Raw genomic sequence first — 16,971 nt, 5'->3', positions numbered from 1 at the left:
TAATATATCAGAGATCTAAAATAAGCAAACACATCTAGTGCCTTCTGCTTCCACAAGCAATCTTTATGTCAGAAATACCTTGGAAATCAAAAGGATTACCTCCAAGGATAAGACTAGCAGAAATAGATTTTAGAAGCTATTATATCAGTTATGTTGATGGACAAGCCTTAAGTATATTATTTGTTATTCTGACTTGCTACTTTTTCAATAACATCAAAGAATATTCCAAAGATCGACTGCACATTGCATAACAATTACTGTGATCAAAGCTTTTCATCTGCAGTATCTAAACTTCTAAACTACCTACAAATGACTTCAGGATAAATTGTCGAACCATATAGTACAGTGTTAAAATTGCAATCCTTGTGAAACACAGTTAACTGTTCCTAATACTTGCTCATCAATAAATAAAACTCTTCAGAGTTATTCCAGGAAGAATGTAATTCTTAACACAAAAACAAAGACATTTAAAAATACCCTATTCAGATTGTGCAATACATGGCTCTGAAAGCTCACATGCAGAGAAATATTTTCTTTCATCTTCAAGCTTTAATTTATGTTTGAGGATAAAAGGTTTTAAACAAAAATTCTCACTCCTAAATCTGGTACACTGGTAACTATCATACTGGTAAAAAGCAGCATCACTGGAACCTGGGTTATCCAGGGAGCAATCTTAGAGCAAGTTTGTAAACTAGGTTCTGTGTAAGTTTTAACAACCAGAACAGTCATTATTTAAAATGTGATGTCCATCTCAAATGCATCTTGTAGAACTGACATAGTTAATCTGAGCAGAAAAGAACAAGCTAATTTGCCCCTTAAAAAACAGCATTGGTAGATGCAGTTGTTCCAAGCAAAACTTTGTTAAAAATATCTTTCCCAAAATACTCATACTAACAAAAGGATTTCTACTTACATACTTTTCCTCTTCATTATGGGACAGACTTGGCAGTCTTGACCAAACATTCTTTAACGCTTTTGCTAAAAGGTACTCTGGTGCAACAGAAGTGCAATACAACAACTACTGCTATGTTGCACATGGGAAAACTTAAGAGTGATGAGGCTTTTTATATAGCTAATGTATGTAGATTTAATCCAATCAGTTTGTTCCCACCAGCTGCTAAACTGCATGCATGCATCGTGGAAGGAAGGTGTGCTGCCCAGGGCTTGCAAGACCTGCTTCCTAAATCAAGCTGCTGTGCTTCCTCAGGAACCAAGACCATCATCTTTATAAAGCCTTAACCAGATGGAGGTTGTTTGCCAGCCTCAACAGTATCTGCGTGGCGTAATCAAGCCTGTTTTATTTAAGACTATGCATTCAGACAAAAACAGTCTCTGGACTCTGGATTAATCACATGTGCTCAGTACATTCTCTTTCTTTTACTGAGGTCAAGAGCAAAATTCTCTTCTCTGTCAGGTTTCCATTCCATTTCCATTAGCTCTTTGCAAAAGGCACAGAGTTAAAGTACAGATTCAAATGCCTGAATTCAGGACGTGCTATTGCTGCAGAAGCTGCATTTCATAGAAATGTGATAGATGGAAGTATCTCACTACTGCTCCAACACAGCGCGCGTATCTAAAATTAAGCATGTTCGTAAGTGACAGGTTATATTTGGGCCTTCAATCCTAATAGCATGAGCAACACTACATAACTACTTGAACACAACACTTGCAAAGACTATTTCTGGTTTGACAGGCACCTAGCCAGATCAGAATTTGACCAGATCAACTAGTGCCAACACCCTTTTTTGTGAAGGTAGCAGAGTAGTACTACTTCACAGTAGTAAATACACAGCACACAGCAGTACTTACTTTTAGTTCTATTCTACTAAGTTACTGGTCTGGCAGTTCTGAAAAGCTTGACAGAGAGAGTAAGCACCGGCATGATTTCATTAAGAAAAATTATTTGTGTCCCTAGAAAAAATTCCAAATCAGGGGAAAAGTATTTAAGACTGTAGATTTACAGTAAGCATTAACTAGAGAAACTTCTTCACGTATCTTTGCACGTACTGTTTTGTGGGTAGATTACATACTGCCCCCGTATTTTCTTCACTATATCTCACACCCTGACAAAATACTAAGAATAGGATATGATTTGTATAGAGATGACAAAATCCCTCTTCACAAAGTATATTTTTTCATTCCCCATCTTCTCCTAATATTCCTGTAGGATTCTTTTTCTTGGTCAGCTTTGGGATCTAGATTTATTGAGGGGCAGGTACAGGATTCTGCCTTTTCTAGGCAGTTTGTTTCCTTACCACATCTTCATGTTAACTTTCATCATTTTTATATCAAGGGGAAACCAACTGCTTCTGTTCCCTCACCTACCTCTTCCCCTGCAGAAAGTATTTTTAGTTTGGCTGGTCTACTTAGATGGCTAAGCCAGCAGCAAATGACTGCTTCCTTCTTGCACTCAAACATTCATCATGGAAAAAGAGTTGCCAAGAAAATGGGGGGGACAAACTGGGACTAAAATCAATGCAGCAGAGACGGCTCGAATCCCCAGAAGTATGAACTTGGAAGCTGATCACTTACCCTGCCACAGGGCAGAGAGGCAAATCGCTTGGCAACATTTTGCAAAGGGGAAGGCTCAGCTTCTTCATTGTTTTTGAAAAGCCATCTTCAAGAGTGACCAGAGAACGTAAACTTTTACCTTCATTTCTCCATAATGCAGTGGATTCTGAACATCAATTGCCTGAATAACACTGACACCAATGTCACTTCCAGTTGTCATTACTCCTTTGACTGTCACTGTAGCAACTGCCTGGTTAGAATAGGACCAGCTGAAATTTCCACTTCCACCATAGGCCTAGAACAGAGAGAAAATCTTTCAAATATTTTTACAAAGCGAATAGTTTTCATGTTTCTTAACTGTCAAGCTCCTGAATACCTTGCATGAAAAGCTGTGAATACACTGAGCATTGATAATGCTACTATTGAGGAAATACAACCAAAATAATTCCTAAGCACTTTGAAATAAGCTAGGTCAAGTAAGAGACGAGAAGATTACTGCACTTCATTCATTTTAATTTCAGGTTTCTTCATGCACATATACTGTGCGCTCACCAGTGTTGCTAACCCAAACATCTCTCTCTCACAGCTGCAGATGTCTGATGCTTGCAGGTCCCAGTGATTGACAGTGCTTGGAGACAGCACAGTGTTTCACAGGCTGGCACACCAGAGGCCTGGCACACAGGATTATTGTACTTCTGAAAACTCCCACTATATCTCTGTTGCTGACAGCCAAAGAGCAAACTCAATGATTCTGGGTCTCAGAGCTGCTAGCCTGCCACACTGCATCAACTAGCTGCTGCCAGTGGGAATTGTTAAGGGATCCAAAAGGAAAAGAAAAGACGGGGGAGGCAGGGAGGGAAAGGAACAACAAACAAAACAAAACAAACAACAACAAACAAAGAAAAAAAAAATCAACCTCTTCTTGGCATTAGATCTTTATAGTCATTCTGAAGATCAGCATGTCTACCTGTAGCCATTCAACAAATGCTGCTCCAGCACCTGATCAGCCAAGGAACGAAGGACAGGCACAGATACAAACTGCCTACGTGTGCCACAAGCACTATGGGGGCCTGAGAGTTACACAGGCTGCGCTCCCAGAAGTGGGTTCCTCCCTCAAGGGAGGGTTCAGTAACCGCGAAACTCAGAAGCTCAGGTTTATCGTGGAGTTTCCAAAAATAAATAAATTAAAAAAAAAACCCAACCACAAAAGCCCTTTCCCCCAAAGCTCCCAGCTATCGAAAGACTGCTTTAAGATAAGAAGAGCATAAGTGAATGTAATTATTCCACATAAGGGAAAGAACGAGTTACCTGATATTATGGCCCACACCAATAGACACAAATGATTATACTGACTAAGCAATAGGAACATTCGACAGTCAGGACAGGGTAACATCTGCTGCAGGTTCATATTCTGTAAAGTCGAGGGCAAAAAAACAAATTCGCCGGCCCAAGCAGAGTATTTTCCTCCTTAATCTGTAACACTAGTTGCTGAACAAAGATAATCGTTACGATGCTGTAAAGCATAGTCTTTAAGCAGCATTATGGGACATCAGACAAAGCGTCAAGAGTAATCTTGTACAGTATGGTACACTCAGAATAAGCTGCATTTTTAAAGCAACTTAAAAAGTTTGAAGTTCCATCGGAGGGAAAATTGGGTGAAATACAGGTGAGTACTGCAAGCAGTTTTTGTTTATGTGCATTTTGTTCATTTCTTTAGCTTCCTCAGCATTTGCTCTAACCTGTTTCATAATTAAACTGATGTAAGAACAGGCAACAAAGTAAGTCTAGAAGAGCAGCGTGGAAAATAAACAATCTAAACTAAACTAGACTTAGCTAATTGTCTTCTCCTAGAAAATCAAAGGAACAGTCATTTCTCTTTTTCCCTTCCATAAGCACCTGTACAACCTGATTACAGAAAGAGCACTAGATAAAGATGAATGGCTAAAAAAGTAATGGTGTTTGATAGAAGGAAATGTGTGAGATATGGCAAAAAGTGTTTAGTTAAGGAATGTAAATGTTCAAAGTGTTTTGTAATGATATCTTCAGCTAAAATAAGGAAATGGGCAGAAGACAACACAGAAATAACAAATTCTTCATAATTCTGCAGAGTCACATCTCCTTGTCATGTAAACCAGATGTATTACTACATTTTTCTCTCTAGCAGTCAGTTTGCACTGAGAAGAGAGAGAATAAGCCAGTTCCCATTTCAGCTTAATAGCTCTCTTCTCAGGGGTGCCCAGCAGCAGGACGAGAGGCAACAGGCACAACCAGAAACACAGGAAGCTCCGTCTGAACGTAAGAAAACATTTTCCACCGTGAGGGTGGTTGAACACTGAAGCAGGTTACCCAGAGAGGTTGTGGGGTCTCCATCCTTGCAGATATTCAAAACCTGCCTGAACACAGTCCTGGGCATCCTGCTCTAGGTGACCCTGCTTGAGCAGGGGGTTGGAGCAGACAATCTCCAGGGGACCCCTCCAAACCCACCTATTCTGGGATCCACAGACTCTTAGCTAAACTCCGCTCCACAGACTGTACTATCAGTAAGGGTGATGCCCACGCCAGAAAAATACACCCCTCAGTTTGACTGCCACATACTAAGCTTCATAAGGATGGCACCTAGCTTCTCACATGCATGGAAGGAAAAAGATCTGCATGCTATCATTTTTACTCGCAACAGAAGCCATCTTATTAATGAAAATATGAACAAATCAACCAACAAAAACAGACAGCTGACAGAAAGTAAAAACCAAAAACCATTCTGATACCATCTGGAAGGAATTACTTCTTCAGCTATAAACAAAATATGTCTAGATCCAAAATCCCTTTAAACTTATTTTCAGAGAGAGTCCATTCATTGGTTTAAAATAGCTTGACTCAAAAGCTATTGAGTAGGAGGCAAAAACTAGTCTGCAAGCAGGGACAACAGTCATGCTGTGTGCTATTGTAAACAACCACTAGTATTGTTGAATGGACAGATTGGGAAAGTGTTCTCGGTTTCAGTAAATACCATCTAATTCAAATGTTGGGGGGGGGGGACCTTGACTTATTTTTAAATGAAAAAAACCACAGTAAAAAATAATGCAGATTTTTTGATTAACAGGAAGGAACATTCTGTGGCGAGACATTTAATGATATATACAAGATAAAGAGACAAGACTAGATCTGTAGGAGAGGTGGAAAACAGAGAACAACACATTTACTTTCCCTCACTGGGCTCTAGCAGAAGTTATAATGAAGTACTGAAAATGCATTTTGGTACTAAGAATTTTTACCACACTCTGCTGGTGTGGTTGGGCATAGCATGAACTAAGGTAAATTCTAATCCCATAGAAGGTAAAAATACAGATGACATAAAATTCAATGGCCTTAACTCCAGAATTACACCAGTGAATACAGTTCTTTCTGAAAAATGCAAAAGTAACCATTCAATGATTTAGTGGGTTTTTTTTGTTTGTTTTGTTTTTGTTTTAAATACACCTTGTGACCTGCTGCCTCTTCTCCTATACTGTTTACTTGAAGATAAACCAGTAACTCAGCACTACTTTATGCTAAAAGGGAGTGGTAAGAACTGTGCATGAAACCCCTGAGAGCAGGATCTGGAGGAGATGGCACTGAGGTGAGGATCTTGACTCGGGAAGAGGTTTGCATGAGGTTCTTTTCCCCAGTTAGAGTACACACTGGATGCTGAAAGACAAACAACCAGCTTTATGAAGCATATGAAAGGACTGGCAGTGTGGGAGCAAAGACAAGGTGTAAGAAACTTAAGAAAAAAGTCTTTTTAGAAAGGCATACTATAAATGAAGAAATGGCCTTTCCCTCCCTGTGGCTTTTTACTAAAAACAAGAGATGTGAGGAGTGAAGGATACTGATACCGAGGGTCTCTAGGGAGCTGGTCGTTCATCTTGTCATGCCCTTTTTGCATGTCATTGCACCTTCAAATCATACTCCCAGTTTACAGTAAATGGCAGCTTCTACTTTTTCTTTCGTTATGAAGTTTTGTAACTAGGACTTTTTCTGTAATTCTAAGCCAGGGCATGTGTGTGTGCATGCACGGAAGATAAGAGATAACATTTTTAAACTACACATTAATTCTTGCAACTAACATCCAGTGGAAGTCCTCCAAACAAGTTGGTGCCTGAAGCATACAAAGTTGATTCTATGTAAGTAATTACAGGGCTCACTGCATCCACTCGAGCAATACTTTCTGCATTTAGATGCTTCTTTTGCATACCTGTATGGTGTACTGGTAGGTTCCTGCTCTTGGCTGCCATGGAAATGTCAAAATGCTGGGTGAAAGAACTATTGGAACATAGATTTCAACATCTTGCTGGTTTCGCACCGGAACTGGCAATGTATGAACACCTCCATCCTATAAAAAGCAACAGTACAGTGTTATAAATGGCACCGTACTACCTTCTAGGAATAACTTTCAGCCCTTATTTATAAGCAAGTAGTTGAAAACACCTCTGAGAAAAAGAACGCAAAGCAACGATTTAGGGTCACTCTGTTATGAGCAGTGTTATTTGTGAGCTCGTTGCAGCAAGGTGTACTCTTGTATTAAGTAAGTAATATTGCTATGGAAATACAGGTGCCCAGGCCCATTTAAAAGCAAACAGCAGTAAGAAATACACTCTTTCACTACTCCTAGTTTTTGAGAACTAATTTGGTAACTCCATACTTAGATTTAGCCCTTACATGTTCCATGCTGGATAGGAGGGGAAGACATGGCCTCTCAGCCTAACATACCCATTCCTCAACCCATCCCGAAAAACTGGCCTTTATATATTGCTGAAATGCCATAACACTCTTGCACAACATACTTTATTTCTTGCTGGAGCTATAAAAGAAATTATTAATAGCTCTCAGTAGATCTCAATTCATTCAGGAGTACTTGTCTGACACAGGGAATGAGCGTGCCTTATCATATACAAGGATCCACCAAATCCTACTCAAGGAGTCACTAAAAAGATTTCAGAGCAAATAGGTTGAAGTGTTGAATCTTTCCAGTTTCAAGCAAAAGCAAATCACTTTCACACCACTTTCCCTAGTTAGCCATACGTTCAGCAGCCTGCCCAATTAGCAGAAAGTTAATGAATATTAATTTAAAGAGATCTGTAGGCTGATACGTTTGGCAGATTTTCATTCCAGCATTTAACATCACTTACCAAATGAGAGAAAACTTTCCAAATGTAACTGAATGCCGAACAAGGCCAGGTTATGAAACTGATGATCCTACCATAATAAATTGTAAAATTTACTCAGAGAATGTGAAAGGACCTTTGCACCAGCACAAGGATATGTTACAAGCCCATGTAAGATATTTGCCACCCAAAAAAAAAAAAAAGTGCCGTGCACCACTAGTTAACAGGTGTTTGCCACACACACAGTAGCAAAATCTCACAATCTTTACTTAAGCAAATCCTCTGTTGACTTAGTTGACAGTTCTCCTAAAGTAACAATTTCAGAATATTGTTCTTAATCTGTTTAAACAATGATGGCTTAGACCCATGTAATTCTTAGCCTTCCTTTTAGAAGGCCTGCCAACTAAGCCACTAATGTGCAAGTAAAGCATTTTTTAGGTCTACTGTTAAAGCAGAACAGTTATGAAGACATACCTGATCTACTACAGATGTCAGTGCAGCATCAATAATGGTCTGACCCTTCTTTATCGCTCTCACAAAATGATATGATCCATTCAGAGATGATTTCAGAACCTCAAAATATTCTTCAGACAGCTTGGTATCAATTCTGATATTCTAAAATTAAGACATTAAATATATATTGCCACAAATAACTGACAATAATACTGACTAGATAGATATAAACAGGTTAGTAACAAATCAATGAGGGAACAAAAATTTAGTAATTTAGTTCAAAGAAGCTTATCTGAAGCTGAAGAATAAAAAGTTTTCACCATGAAGGTATCACAGTCTTTCAACAGTATCATACATTTTAGACACAGCACAACCCTAGCTCCACAGGAAACATTTATTTATTTATTATTAATAGCACATGTAATTCAACATGGAAAAAGGCAGCAATATTTATACCTCTAAATTTTTTTTTAAAAACAACCTTACAACAATTAAATTGTTGTAATTCTTAAACACAATATGGGAAAAACATGTGACTACTGCCCCAATAACAAATTTCTCCCGAGACCTGACTGAAACTCAGATCTGTATTTCAGGAAGCAATCGTAAGGGCAAACAAAATAACACTCACAGATACACTGATGCTCTGAACAGCAATAATTTAACAACATTAATCTGTTTGCAAAGGAACTATTTAAAGCTTTTCTCCTTTAGATTTTAACAGTAACAAAGATTTGGCACCTATTAGCTAGAATTCATCTTATAAAAAGTGAAGTGTTTAAATGCTAACTAGTCATCAAATCTTTTCCCATAACCAACTGAAAGGAAACAGTTACTCCAGAGTGTTGTAAACCTGCTTTATCTCATTCTTTGAGAACAGGAAAGATTGCCTCTAGAGGTGACAAAGTTGTATTTGGGGGAGACGGATGAGATTAAGAACAGCGTTAGTACTGCTCTCCACCGGTTACACTGGTTTACAACTTCCAGCGCACTGCATATGCTGCATGTTTGAAGAAGACTGTCCAACTTCTTCCATTTTTTCTACAGCACTTAGACTCTAGTGAACTTTAACCACCCACAAAGCTTTATTAAAAAAGAAAAGACAAGAAATAACAAGCCCTGAAATGTCCTAACTCAATGTAAGGAAGAAACTGCTCAACTAATGGCAGAGAAACCCAGGATTTAGGAGACAGACACTCAGAAAAAAGTATACGTTCACTTACGTCAGATAAATACACCTTATTGCTTGATTTATCATACACTTCAATTGTAATTTCATAAGTTCTGCCTGTTTCTAGGACCCATCTATCACCAGGGTGAACTGTAAATCCTACAAAACAGGAAATATTGAATAGCAGAAACAGGCTCTTCACATCACGAATATAAACATTTCACTTTTGGTGCCTACACTCTGAAGATGCACCTTAATTGTTGCAAGTTCTTGAATATGGAGGTGAAAGCAAGAGACAAAAGAGTTTACCACGAAACCTTTTTCACATTCAGCTAATTTTATGAATATGACGACTTTTCTAAAATAACACAAGTCATGTGAGAAATGAAAGGGACTTGGAAACCACACACACACCCCAACCCCAGCACAAGAACAAAGGCAAGAAATGATACTAAGCTGTCGGGAAAATTATGGCAAATACCAACCTAAATAACCCGGATTCACAACATAGATAGTGCTGTTTGGTAGTCTGGAAACCCCTTGCATGCGAATACCTGAAGTCTCAGTAAAGGAACAAAACAGTTTTGCCAAAAGTCAAGTTAAAGATCAGCTTGTTTCTGGCGCTGCTTGAGCCGCTTCGGATATTTCAAGCTAATTGTACATGGAAAACAAATTAGCCCCACTATCCCCAAAGACATTGACAGTGAGATCCCTCTATTTTAGAATATAATGCTCCAAATATAAAAATTAAACAAAGCCCCATCACATTCCCACATTGACTGAAGGGAACAGACATGACTGATTTGATCTTTTTCCAGTCTAATGTCTTAGAACATGTCAAAGCATCAGGCAGCTCTGCTGAGAGTGGATTCACAGCAGTGCTGCTTTCCAAGACTTCAGCGGGTACTCCTGATTTCCAAGAGCACTGGTACAAATGTGGATAATTTTATCTTTTCGTGCTGCAAAGGGTGGGAAGTTTGTCTCCTGCCATGAGGACCTGGACGGAAAAGCATGACACACAAAGGATACTCTTGTGCCTAAGAATGAGATTAGTCTGTCCCTGCTGCAGTGCAGTTACAACTGATGTTGCCTGATCCAGCTTGGCAACTGGCCACGATGGATCTCCCTCAGGGCCAAGTACGTTGTTCTGTAGCTGCAGTTCATACTGATCAGATGGCATCATTAATTCTGTACATAAAACAAGAAGACATATGAAGCAATAAAAGCAAATGTGTCAGTGTTTGAAGGCTGCTAATTATTGCTGATTCATTTTTTATTGATGCCTAGCGTACACATTAAGTCAATCTTTTTTTATTTCATAGAAAATGCATTTCTGATTATATCAGCACACACATGAGCTTCTCACCTAACTTTCATTTCTTTGAAGCTACAGCTGCCAGCTAAAATTGTCCACTGTTTAGACCTAACATCAGATTAATTTCCAGCTTCAAAAGTGATGAAGTTGCTTTCTAGGAGTTACTGAAAATTTTTGCTGCTCCATTCCATAATACTAGCTGAAGACAGGCCTAATAAAATATCTCATATCTAGTTTCTAAAAAAGAAAAAAAAAAGTCATTAACAGCACAGGCTCCCTGTAAACAACAGATACAATTACAAACTCACAGACTTCTGAACAGGGGGTAAAGCTAGTCAAAGGACACTCGTGAAAATAAAGCAGATCCACCCATCAGAAAATACTCTCCATTAGCAAAAGAACTAATCTAAATTTAGTTTAACTAAGAAATCATATCTGATTTCTTAGTCAATATGAAACAAACATATCTAAAATTATACTGTTAGCTCCTATTCTTCTAAGTCACCCTTGCCTTTATGTCCTTGACAAATCTGAGACTACATCCTTTACAGACACAATTTTTGTGAGAGAAAAGACTAAATGGCTGTATCATCACAGTTTAGAAAAACAATACTAAATATTAACAAAGTTGTCCAAATACAATTAAAAGTTTCTCAGAAGTGATAAATTCACACCAAACATTAAAAAAGAACCAGACAAACCTGTAATCTTCCCTTGTCTTATTTTCTGAACTCTGTATTGGATTGATGTTCCTACCAGAAGGTAAATGTCGTATGCTGGATTTAAAAGGATGTTTTCCAAAATAAGCAATCTGACTTCTGCAGGATGTACATTCTATTGATTGAGAAAAAAAAGTAATTCATTTGTTTGAAACAAATATCATGTAGCAATAACTTACAATCTATAAATGAAAAATATTACACTTTCTGTAATAAGTTCTTTATTACCATGTCTAGTTTTGTAAAGACAGGAAAATGCACAGGACAATGAATGGTATACAGATCTGCTCTGACATGTCAACTCCCCAGAGAATACAAGCAAAAATAGATAAGAAAACTTATTTGAATCTGTGCAAGCCCCTAAAAAGTTAATTACATGAATACCTTATCAAGTAAGTATCAAGAGAAAGATACCTTGGGGAAAAAAATAGAGGTGTTTTCCCCCCCTTTTTAAAGGGAGGAACTACTGCCGAAGAACTCAGATGTTGACATTGATTGCTAGAGTATCTTACTGCTGAAATTCTGTAACACTATGTGCGAGGGTAGAGCGCAGGGCAAAGCCACTTGAAGGCCAGTATGGAAAACAAAGCAGGACCTTCTTACAGATCAGAAGGGCCGTGGAAAGCCTTCTACGGCACACCACAGCTGGCACCCACCACCCAACCTGAAACTCCAGCAAAAGTATGCTACTGCAGACCGTTGCAACTATTTGGATTGTGTATTAAAAAAACAGGAAGATTTTCAGAATTATTTCAGTTAATAAAGTTGTGTCTTCACTGCATAAGAACTTGGGGATTTATGCCAAGCTGTAGTGTTTGAATAGCGCTTTTGATACAAACCCTCGCTGAACACGCACGAGCTGGTAACTGTTCTGCTTGACAGTGAGGACGAAAGCTATGGCACACGAGTTATGATACCCTCCAGCGCCTTCCCCGCAGCTCCTGCCCCATGAGCTAGGAGGGGGGTCGAGCTCTCCCGCAGCTCAGACGCTGGGGACATCACTCCAGCCCTTGCAGGGTGACACACACCACCGAACACCGCCATCGACCGCAGCCAGCCACAACAGCTGCTTGAACCTGCTCTCAAAGCATCGGGGCATCCATCACCTGAGCCAATACTGCCGTGAAAACCTACCCTGGATGGCAGTACACGGTTGCTTTAGTCACAACAGCTTAGTTGTCTTGGTCCACTGTCACAGATTCAAATGCACTAATATGGAGTCAAAAGAAAACTCTTAAGTAGTTGTTCTTTTTCCTAACTCCTGATTTAGTGTAGGAGCCGGCGGATGACTTAGAGCAGTATACCATTAAGAAGCTATGCATCTCAAAAGTGTCTAGAAGCATTAATGAATCATATCTTGTACTTCAAATACTTGCTATCTCCACCTATTTTCAGGGGTGGAAATAGAGATGAGTAGGAGTAGGAGTAACCTGGCCATGGTTCAAAAAGAAAAGTGAAATGAAAGTTCGGTGGGCATATTCCAGAAACTACCTTATCTGATTTTATTCCCTGTTCATTGCCAGTCTCCCCAACAACTAAAATGGGCAAGCAATTCCAATCTATACATGGTTCAGTAATACCATAAAAAGTAAAAGGGAAAAAAAAAAGTCTGTCTTGAACATAATTTTAGTTGTTTTCTGGAGAAATACTTGAGACAGACGCACAGCAACTATTCAGACATGTGGAAATGTATTTTCCCCAATGTAAAACAAGGTACCTCCACACGACTTCTGTATCAAACTCATTGGTCTATGAAATTAGGAATACAATAGATAATTGTATAAGTTCTATTACAGTTGTTTGAGGGAAGTTTGTTGAAGATGTGCAGTCTGGCAGCAGTAAAAGATTTAAATGAAATAGTAACCAGAAAGTCATGTAAAATTGCAAATGGGATAATATTATTTCAATTATACTCAGTATTAGCTCAGAACTAACTCAGTGTTCAAGAAACAAGAAAAAAATGACCACTCAGACCCTGATATGACATAAATAAATATAAATTCTAAAAAAATATAAATACAATCATCAGAATTACTTATCAAAGGTAAAATGCAACAAAAATATGATTCTTAAGATGCACTATTATTTCTGAAACATTACTAGTATTACATACATTTAGATAATATTTTCATAGAACACTTTTTTCCAGGTATAGTTAAGACGGTGCAAGGCAACATTGGTTTAAGCAAAAGCATTAAGTACAAGTAATAGTACTAATCTGCAGCAACAGATTGCAGGTATGAGATGAACTTCAGAACCCCCCCCCCATACTGTATACATGGATGTATTTTTTTTTTTTTTTTTAAAACATGGTATAGTACTAAGTCAATATTAACACAATGCAAAGTATTCCTGCAAGCAATAACCCATAAAAACCATCTCAGGTGTTTGTAAATTCTATTATGAGAAAATAACAACTTTGTTACTAGAGTTAAATGAAAAACACACTCACCACAAGTTACAAAGAAAGAAAGAGCATGGATCTATATAATAGCTGGGAAGAATGCCAATACTGCAGTTAAACACTCCTGGAATATTGACATTCTGACCCCAAAGCCCATGGAGAGCAGGATCTAATGAGGTAGAATTAGTTACTAACCAAGTATTCCTATGAAGCTAGGGATAGTCTCATTTAAAGCACAACAGGAAATAAAGGTAAATACAAGATAACAATCATTTTATTTATTTTAAAGGGGCCTACACTGCCTAGTGATATTGGTATGCAATGTGAATGACTCTAGCTTGCAGGAATAACAGAATTGTACACAAGTATTTGAAGTGTATTCCCCTGCTACAGTGCCTTTGTCAGAGAGAATCAGGTTTGGAGGCTCTCCCTGGGACATGCACCACCCTGGGCAAGATAACTAGGGCGAGGTGACTGCACCAGTCTCAAACCCTTCTCGGGGCAATTGGGAGAGCAGCACTGTCCCCTTCTGCGATACAGGCTACAGATCTGAACCCACAGGACAGAGATCCAGCACCGCGATAGCCACAAAGGGAACAGATGTCATGCGAACAACATGGCAGGGCAAACTTACACTGCTCCCGTAATGCTAGACTATAAGACTAAATAAAAAAAACGATGAATGCAAGTTTCCTACCTTATAGACACTTTCCTGTATTCTTGCTTTTAATTTAGAACTCCCTGTTTTCATTCCAGACACCAAAATGGTATCTCCTTGCTTGGCGACTTTTTCCATCTCCGATATATAGGAAGGTGGTATATAGGTGGATTCTAAGAACTTGAGTATACTGAAAGGTGAACAGAAAAAGTTTAAACAATCTTTGTCAAACCATGCAGAAACTATAACAGTATCTATTTCCGGCTCAGATGTTTTAAGCAAATTTAAGATGTCTGCCTGGGTCCAGATATCCAAATTTCACTCATTCTTCAATATATCTGCAGCCAATTTGTGTGACTGATAAAAGCTTGTTTGAAGCCTGTTTGTGGGCCTTAAAGAAATATCAGAAGGCTGCACATTTGGTCTATAATGAGCCTTCTGTTCTTTTTTTTTTTTTTTTTTAAACACACTGGGCGTAGACTGCAAAAACTCTCTAGATTATTGTGCAACGACAGATGCAAAAGACCCACAACTTACATTTATAAAAGCAGCAGCTTAACAAGTCATAACACAACTTTGACCTATACGAAGTGTCTAAGATGCATTTAATAAATGTCTATGGGAAAAACAAAAACAAAAAAACCCCCACAACCCTACATGCAGAATATTTTTAGTAACTGTTAGAAAATTCGACGAGATGTGACAATTGAGAGGAAAGGAATTTGTGGGGAATAGGTAAAGGATGGAGGACAGAAACTGAGAAGGATCATGTTTTAACAGTAGCCAGCTTATATATGCACATGATCTGTTTCGCTTTCTGTACACCTATGCAGTAAAAACAGCAAAGCCATATTGAGAACAGGTGTCAATATCCACCCATTTATGACAGTTCATTTATTTTGCAAAGCTATAACACCATCAAAACATTTCTATGCTGTTACAGCTGTGCCAACAGTAGAGGATATATCAATATTAGTTAAAAGTCACATCTCCAGCAAATACTTATACTGAAACAAAAATCTCTGTATGGACTAGGACTTGGACCATAAGCCCCACTGAAAAATTAGTACACTGTCTGGGTCTCACTGTGGATGCTGGCCACGTACACTCATATACCTGCAGCTGCAAGTCTATTATGGGCTTAGCAGACTTTCTCAGGTGACACCATGTGTTTGCTCCTGTACGGATGTTATTCAAAGGCTGCACAATTGGGTTTTGTGTTTACTCAGTGGCAAAGGCTCATGTTTGCTTTCCCCCCTGCTAATATCTCTTTTCCTATGCATTTAGGATATAGGTTTGAGCATGGAAATTACCTGTTAACCATTCTGCTCTACTACGGAGCTCATCTTCTCACATTATAGTCAAACTTCATATGAATAAAGCAAAGTTCTTTTAAAGGAAGATATACTTTCCTGCATTACCATATAACTCTCAATTCACCTCAGTTTTGCTGCAAGTTGTTTTCTGAAGTAACTGAAGCCTCTGGCATATGAGTTTGAATCTATTTTATTTTACAGCCTTACTATACGTTAGTGGGGGGGATGCTAATGTTCTATTTGAGAAATGTCTGGAAACATTTTCATGAGCAAAATGGATGTTTCATGTGTTCCTAGTCCAGTCAGAAATGCAAGTGTATCTGGGAGGCATTTTTGCTACTAACATTCACATCAAGCAAAGTCAGCATTCACTGTGGCATTTAATATGATGCATATGAGCACAGTACTGCTAGACAACAGGAACAGTACTAACTGTTTACTTCCAGCACACTGATGTCAATGTAAAGACAAAACTTCGGGAATCCAAATCCAAAATACCCCAGAAGAGGTAGTGTTAAATAGTCTTCAGTTCCGGTAAATTTAATAAGGATGGAAGTTACTAAAGTTCAATTACTTTAAGCTGGAGAACAGAACAATGAAGTCAACATTGTAAAACATATAGCATATGTTTAATAAAATGCAATAACAAAACAGAGGTAAAAGATGGTCTGAGAACAAATGTAGGAGTAAAAAAAGAAAAAAGAACATAAGGTCTGAGTTCTATCCCTGCCATGGATAAGCTCCCTAACTTTTGGGCCAGAACTTCACCTCCATTAAATGGAGAGATTAACAACTCCCTATTATACAGGAGTGCTGAAAAACTTCTCATTAGTGAGTTGAAAAGCACTATAAGATCTTTACATAGAAGTTTCCACAAAATACAGTGCTTCTAAATTCCAGTCAGCTTATTTCTTGAGTCCGTATTAGTGATGAATCAAGCACCACGACTTGGTCTTCAGCAAATGCTTTTCATTAATTACTATCTGAAAGACAGTATATTGAGTAACTTGCATTGAATTACTAGTATGCATTTCGTCTAGTCTTATGAGCCGCATCTAGCTTGCGAGCAGTCACTTCACTCATTCTGATTTAAAACTTAGCTACTTTTAGGGCTATTTCAATGCTAAAACTGCATGTTCACTGAAACCTAGAACAGTTCGAGTCCAGCAAGATGCTTTCTGCAGTGGAAGAGGGCTTCTTTTTTCTAAGGAATCCCTCAGCTGGAATCCCTAGATACGTCTTACTGATCAATCTTTCCTCTGCCCACAATGTTTGAGAGGGGT

The 16,971-nt window shown here is 38.5% G+C and overlaps 1 protein-coding gene across 1 annotated transcript in view; it reads right to left on the bottom strand.

Moving 5' to 3' along the window:
* NUP210 (nucleoporin 210) overlaps window positions 1–16,719 on the bottom strand; it is a 56,919-nt gene extending 40,200 nt beyond the window's left edge. The window contains exons 1-9 of the mRNA XM_026066398.1: window positions 16,710–16,719; window positions 14,412–14,593; window positions 11,293–11,425; window positions 10,306–10,464; window positions 9,762–9,830; window positions 9,329–9,435; window positions 8,127–8,267; window positions 6,743–6,880; window positions 2,651–2,806 (exon numbers count right to left, since the gene is read on the bottom strand). Of these exons, the coding sequence (XP_025922183.1) occupies window positions 2,651–2,806; window positions 6,743–6,880; window positions 8,127–8,267; window positions 9,329–9,435; window positions 9,762–9,830; window positions 10,306–10,464; window positions 11,293–11,425; window positions 14,412–14,593; window positions 16,710–16,719 (1,095 nt within the window). The remainder of the gene's footprint in view (window positions 1–2,650; window positions 2,807–6,742; window positions 6,881–8,126; window positions 8,268–9,328; window positions 9,436–9,761; window positions 9,831–10,305; window positions 10,465–11,292; window positions 11,426–14,411; window positions 14,594–16,709) is intronic.
* Window positions 16,720–16,971: the final 252 nt, after the last annotated feature.

This window comes from Apteryx rowi, unplaced genomic scaffold (genome assembly GCF_003343035.1).
Source record: "Apteryx rowi isolate R43461 unplaced genomic scaffold, aptRow1 scaffold_240, whole genome shotgun sequence".
NCBI classification, from domain to species: Eukaryota; Metazoa; Chordata; class Aves; order Apterygiformes; family Apterygidae; genus Apteryx; species Apteryx rowi.
The sequence above is the reverse complement of the archived record's forward strand: the minus strand, read 5'-3'. Positions and strand labels throughout refer to the sequence as shown.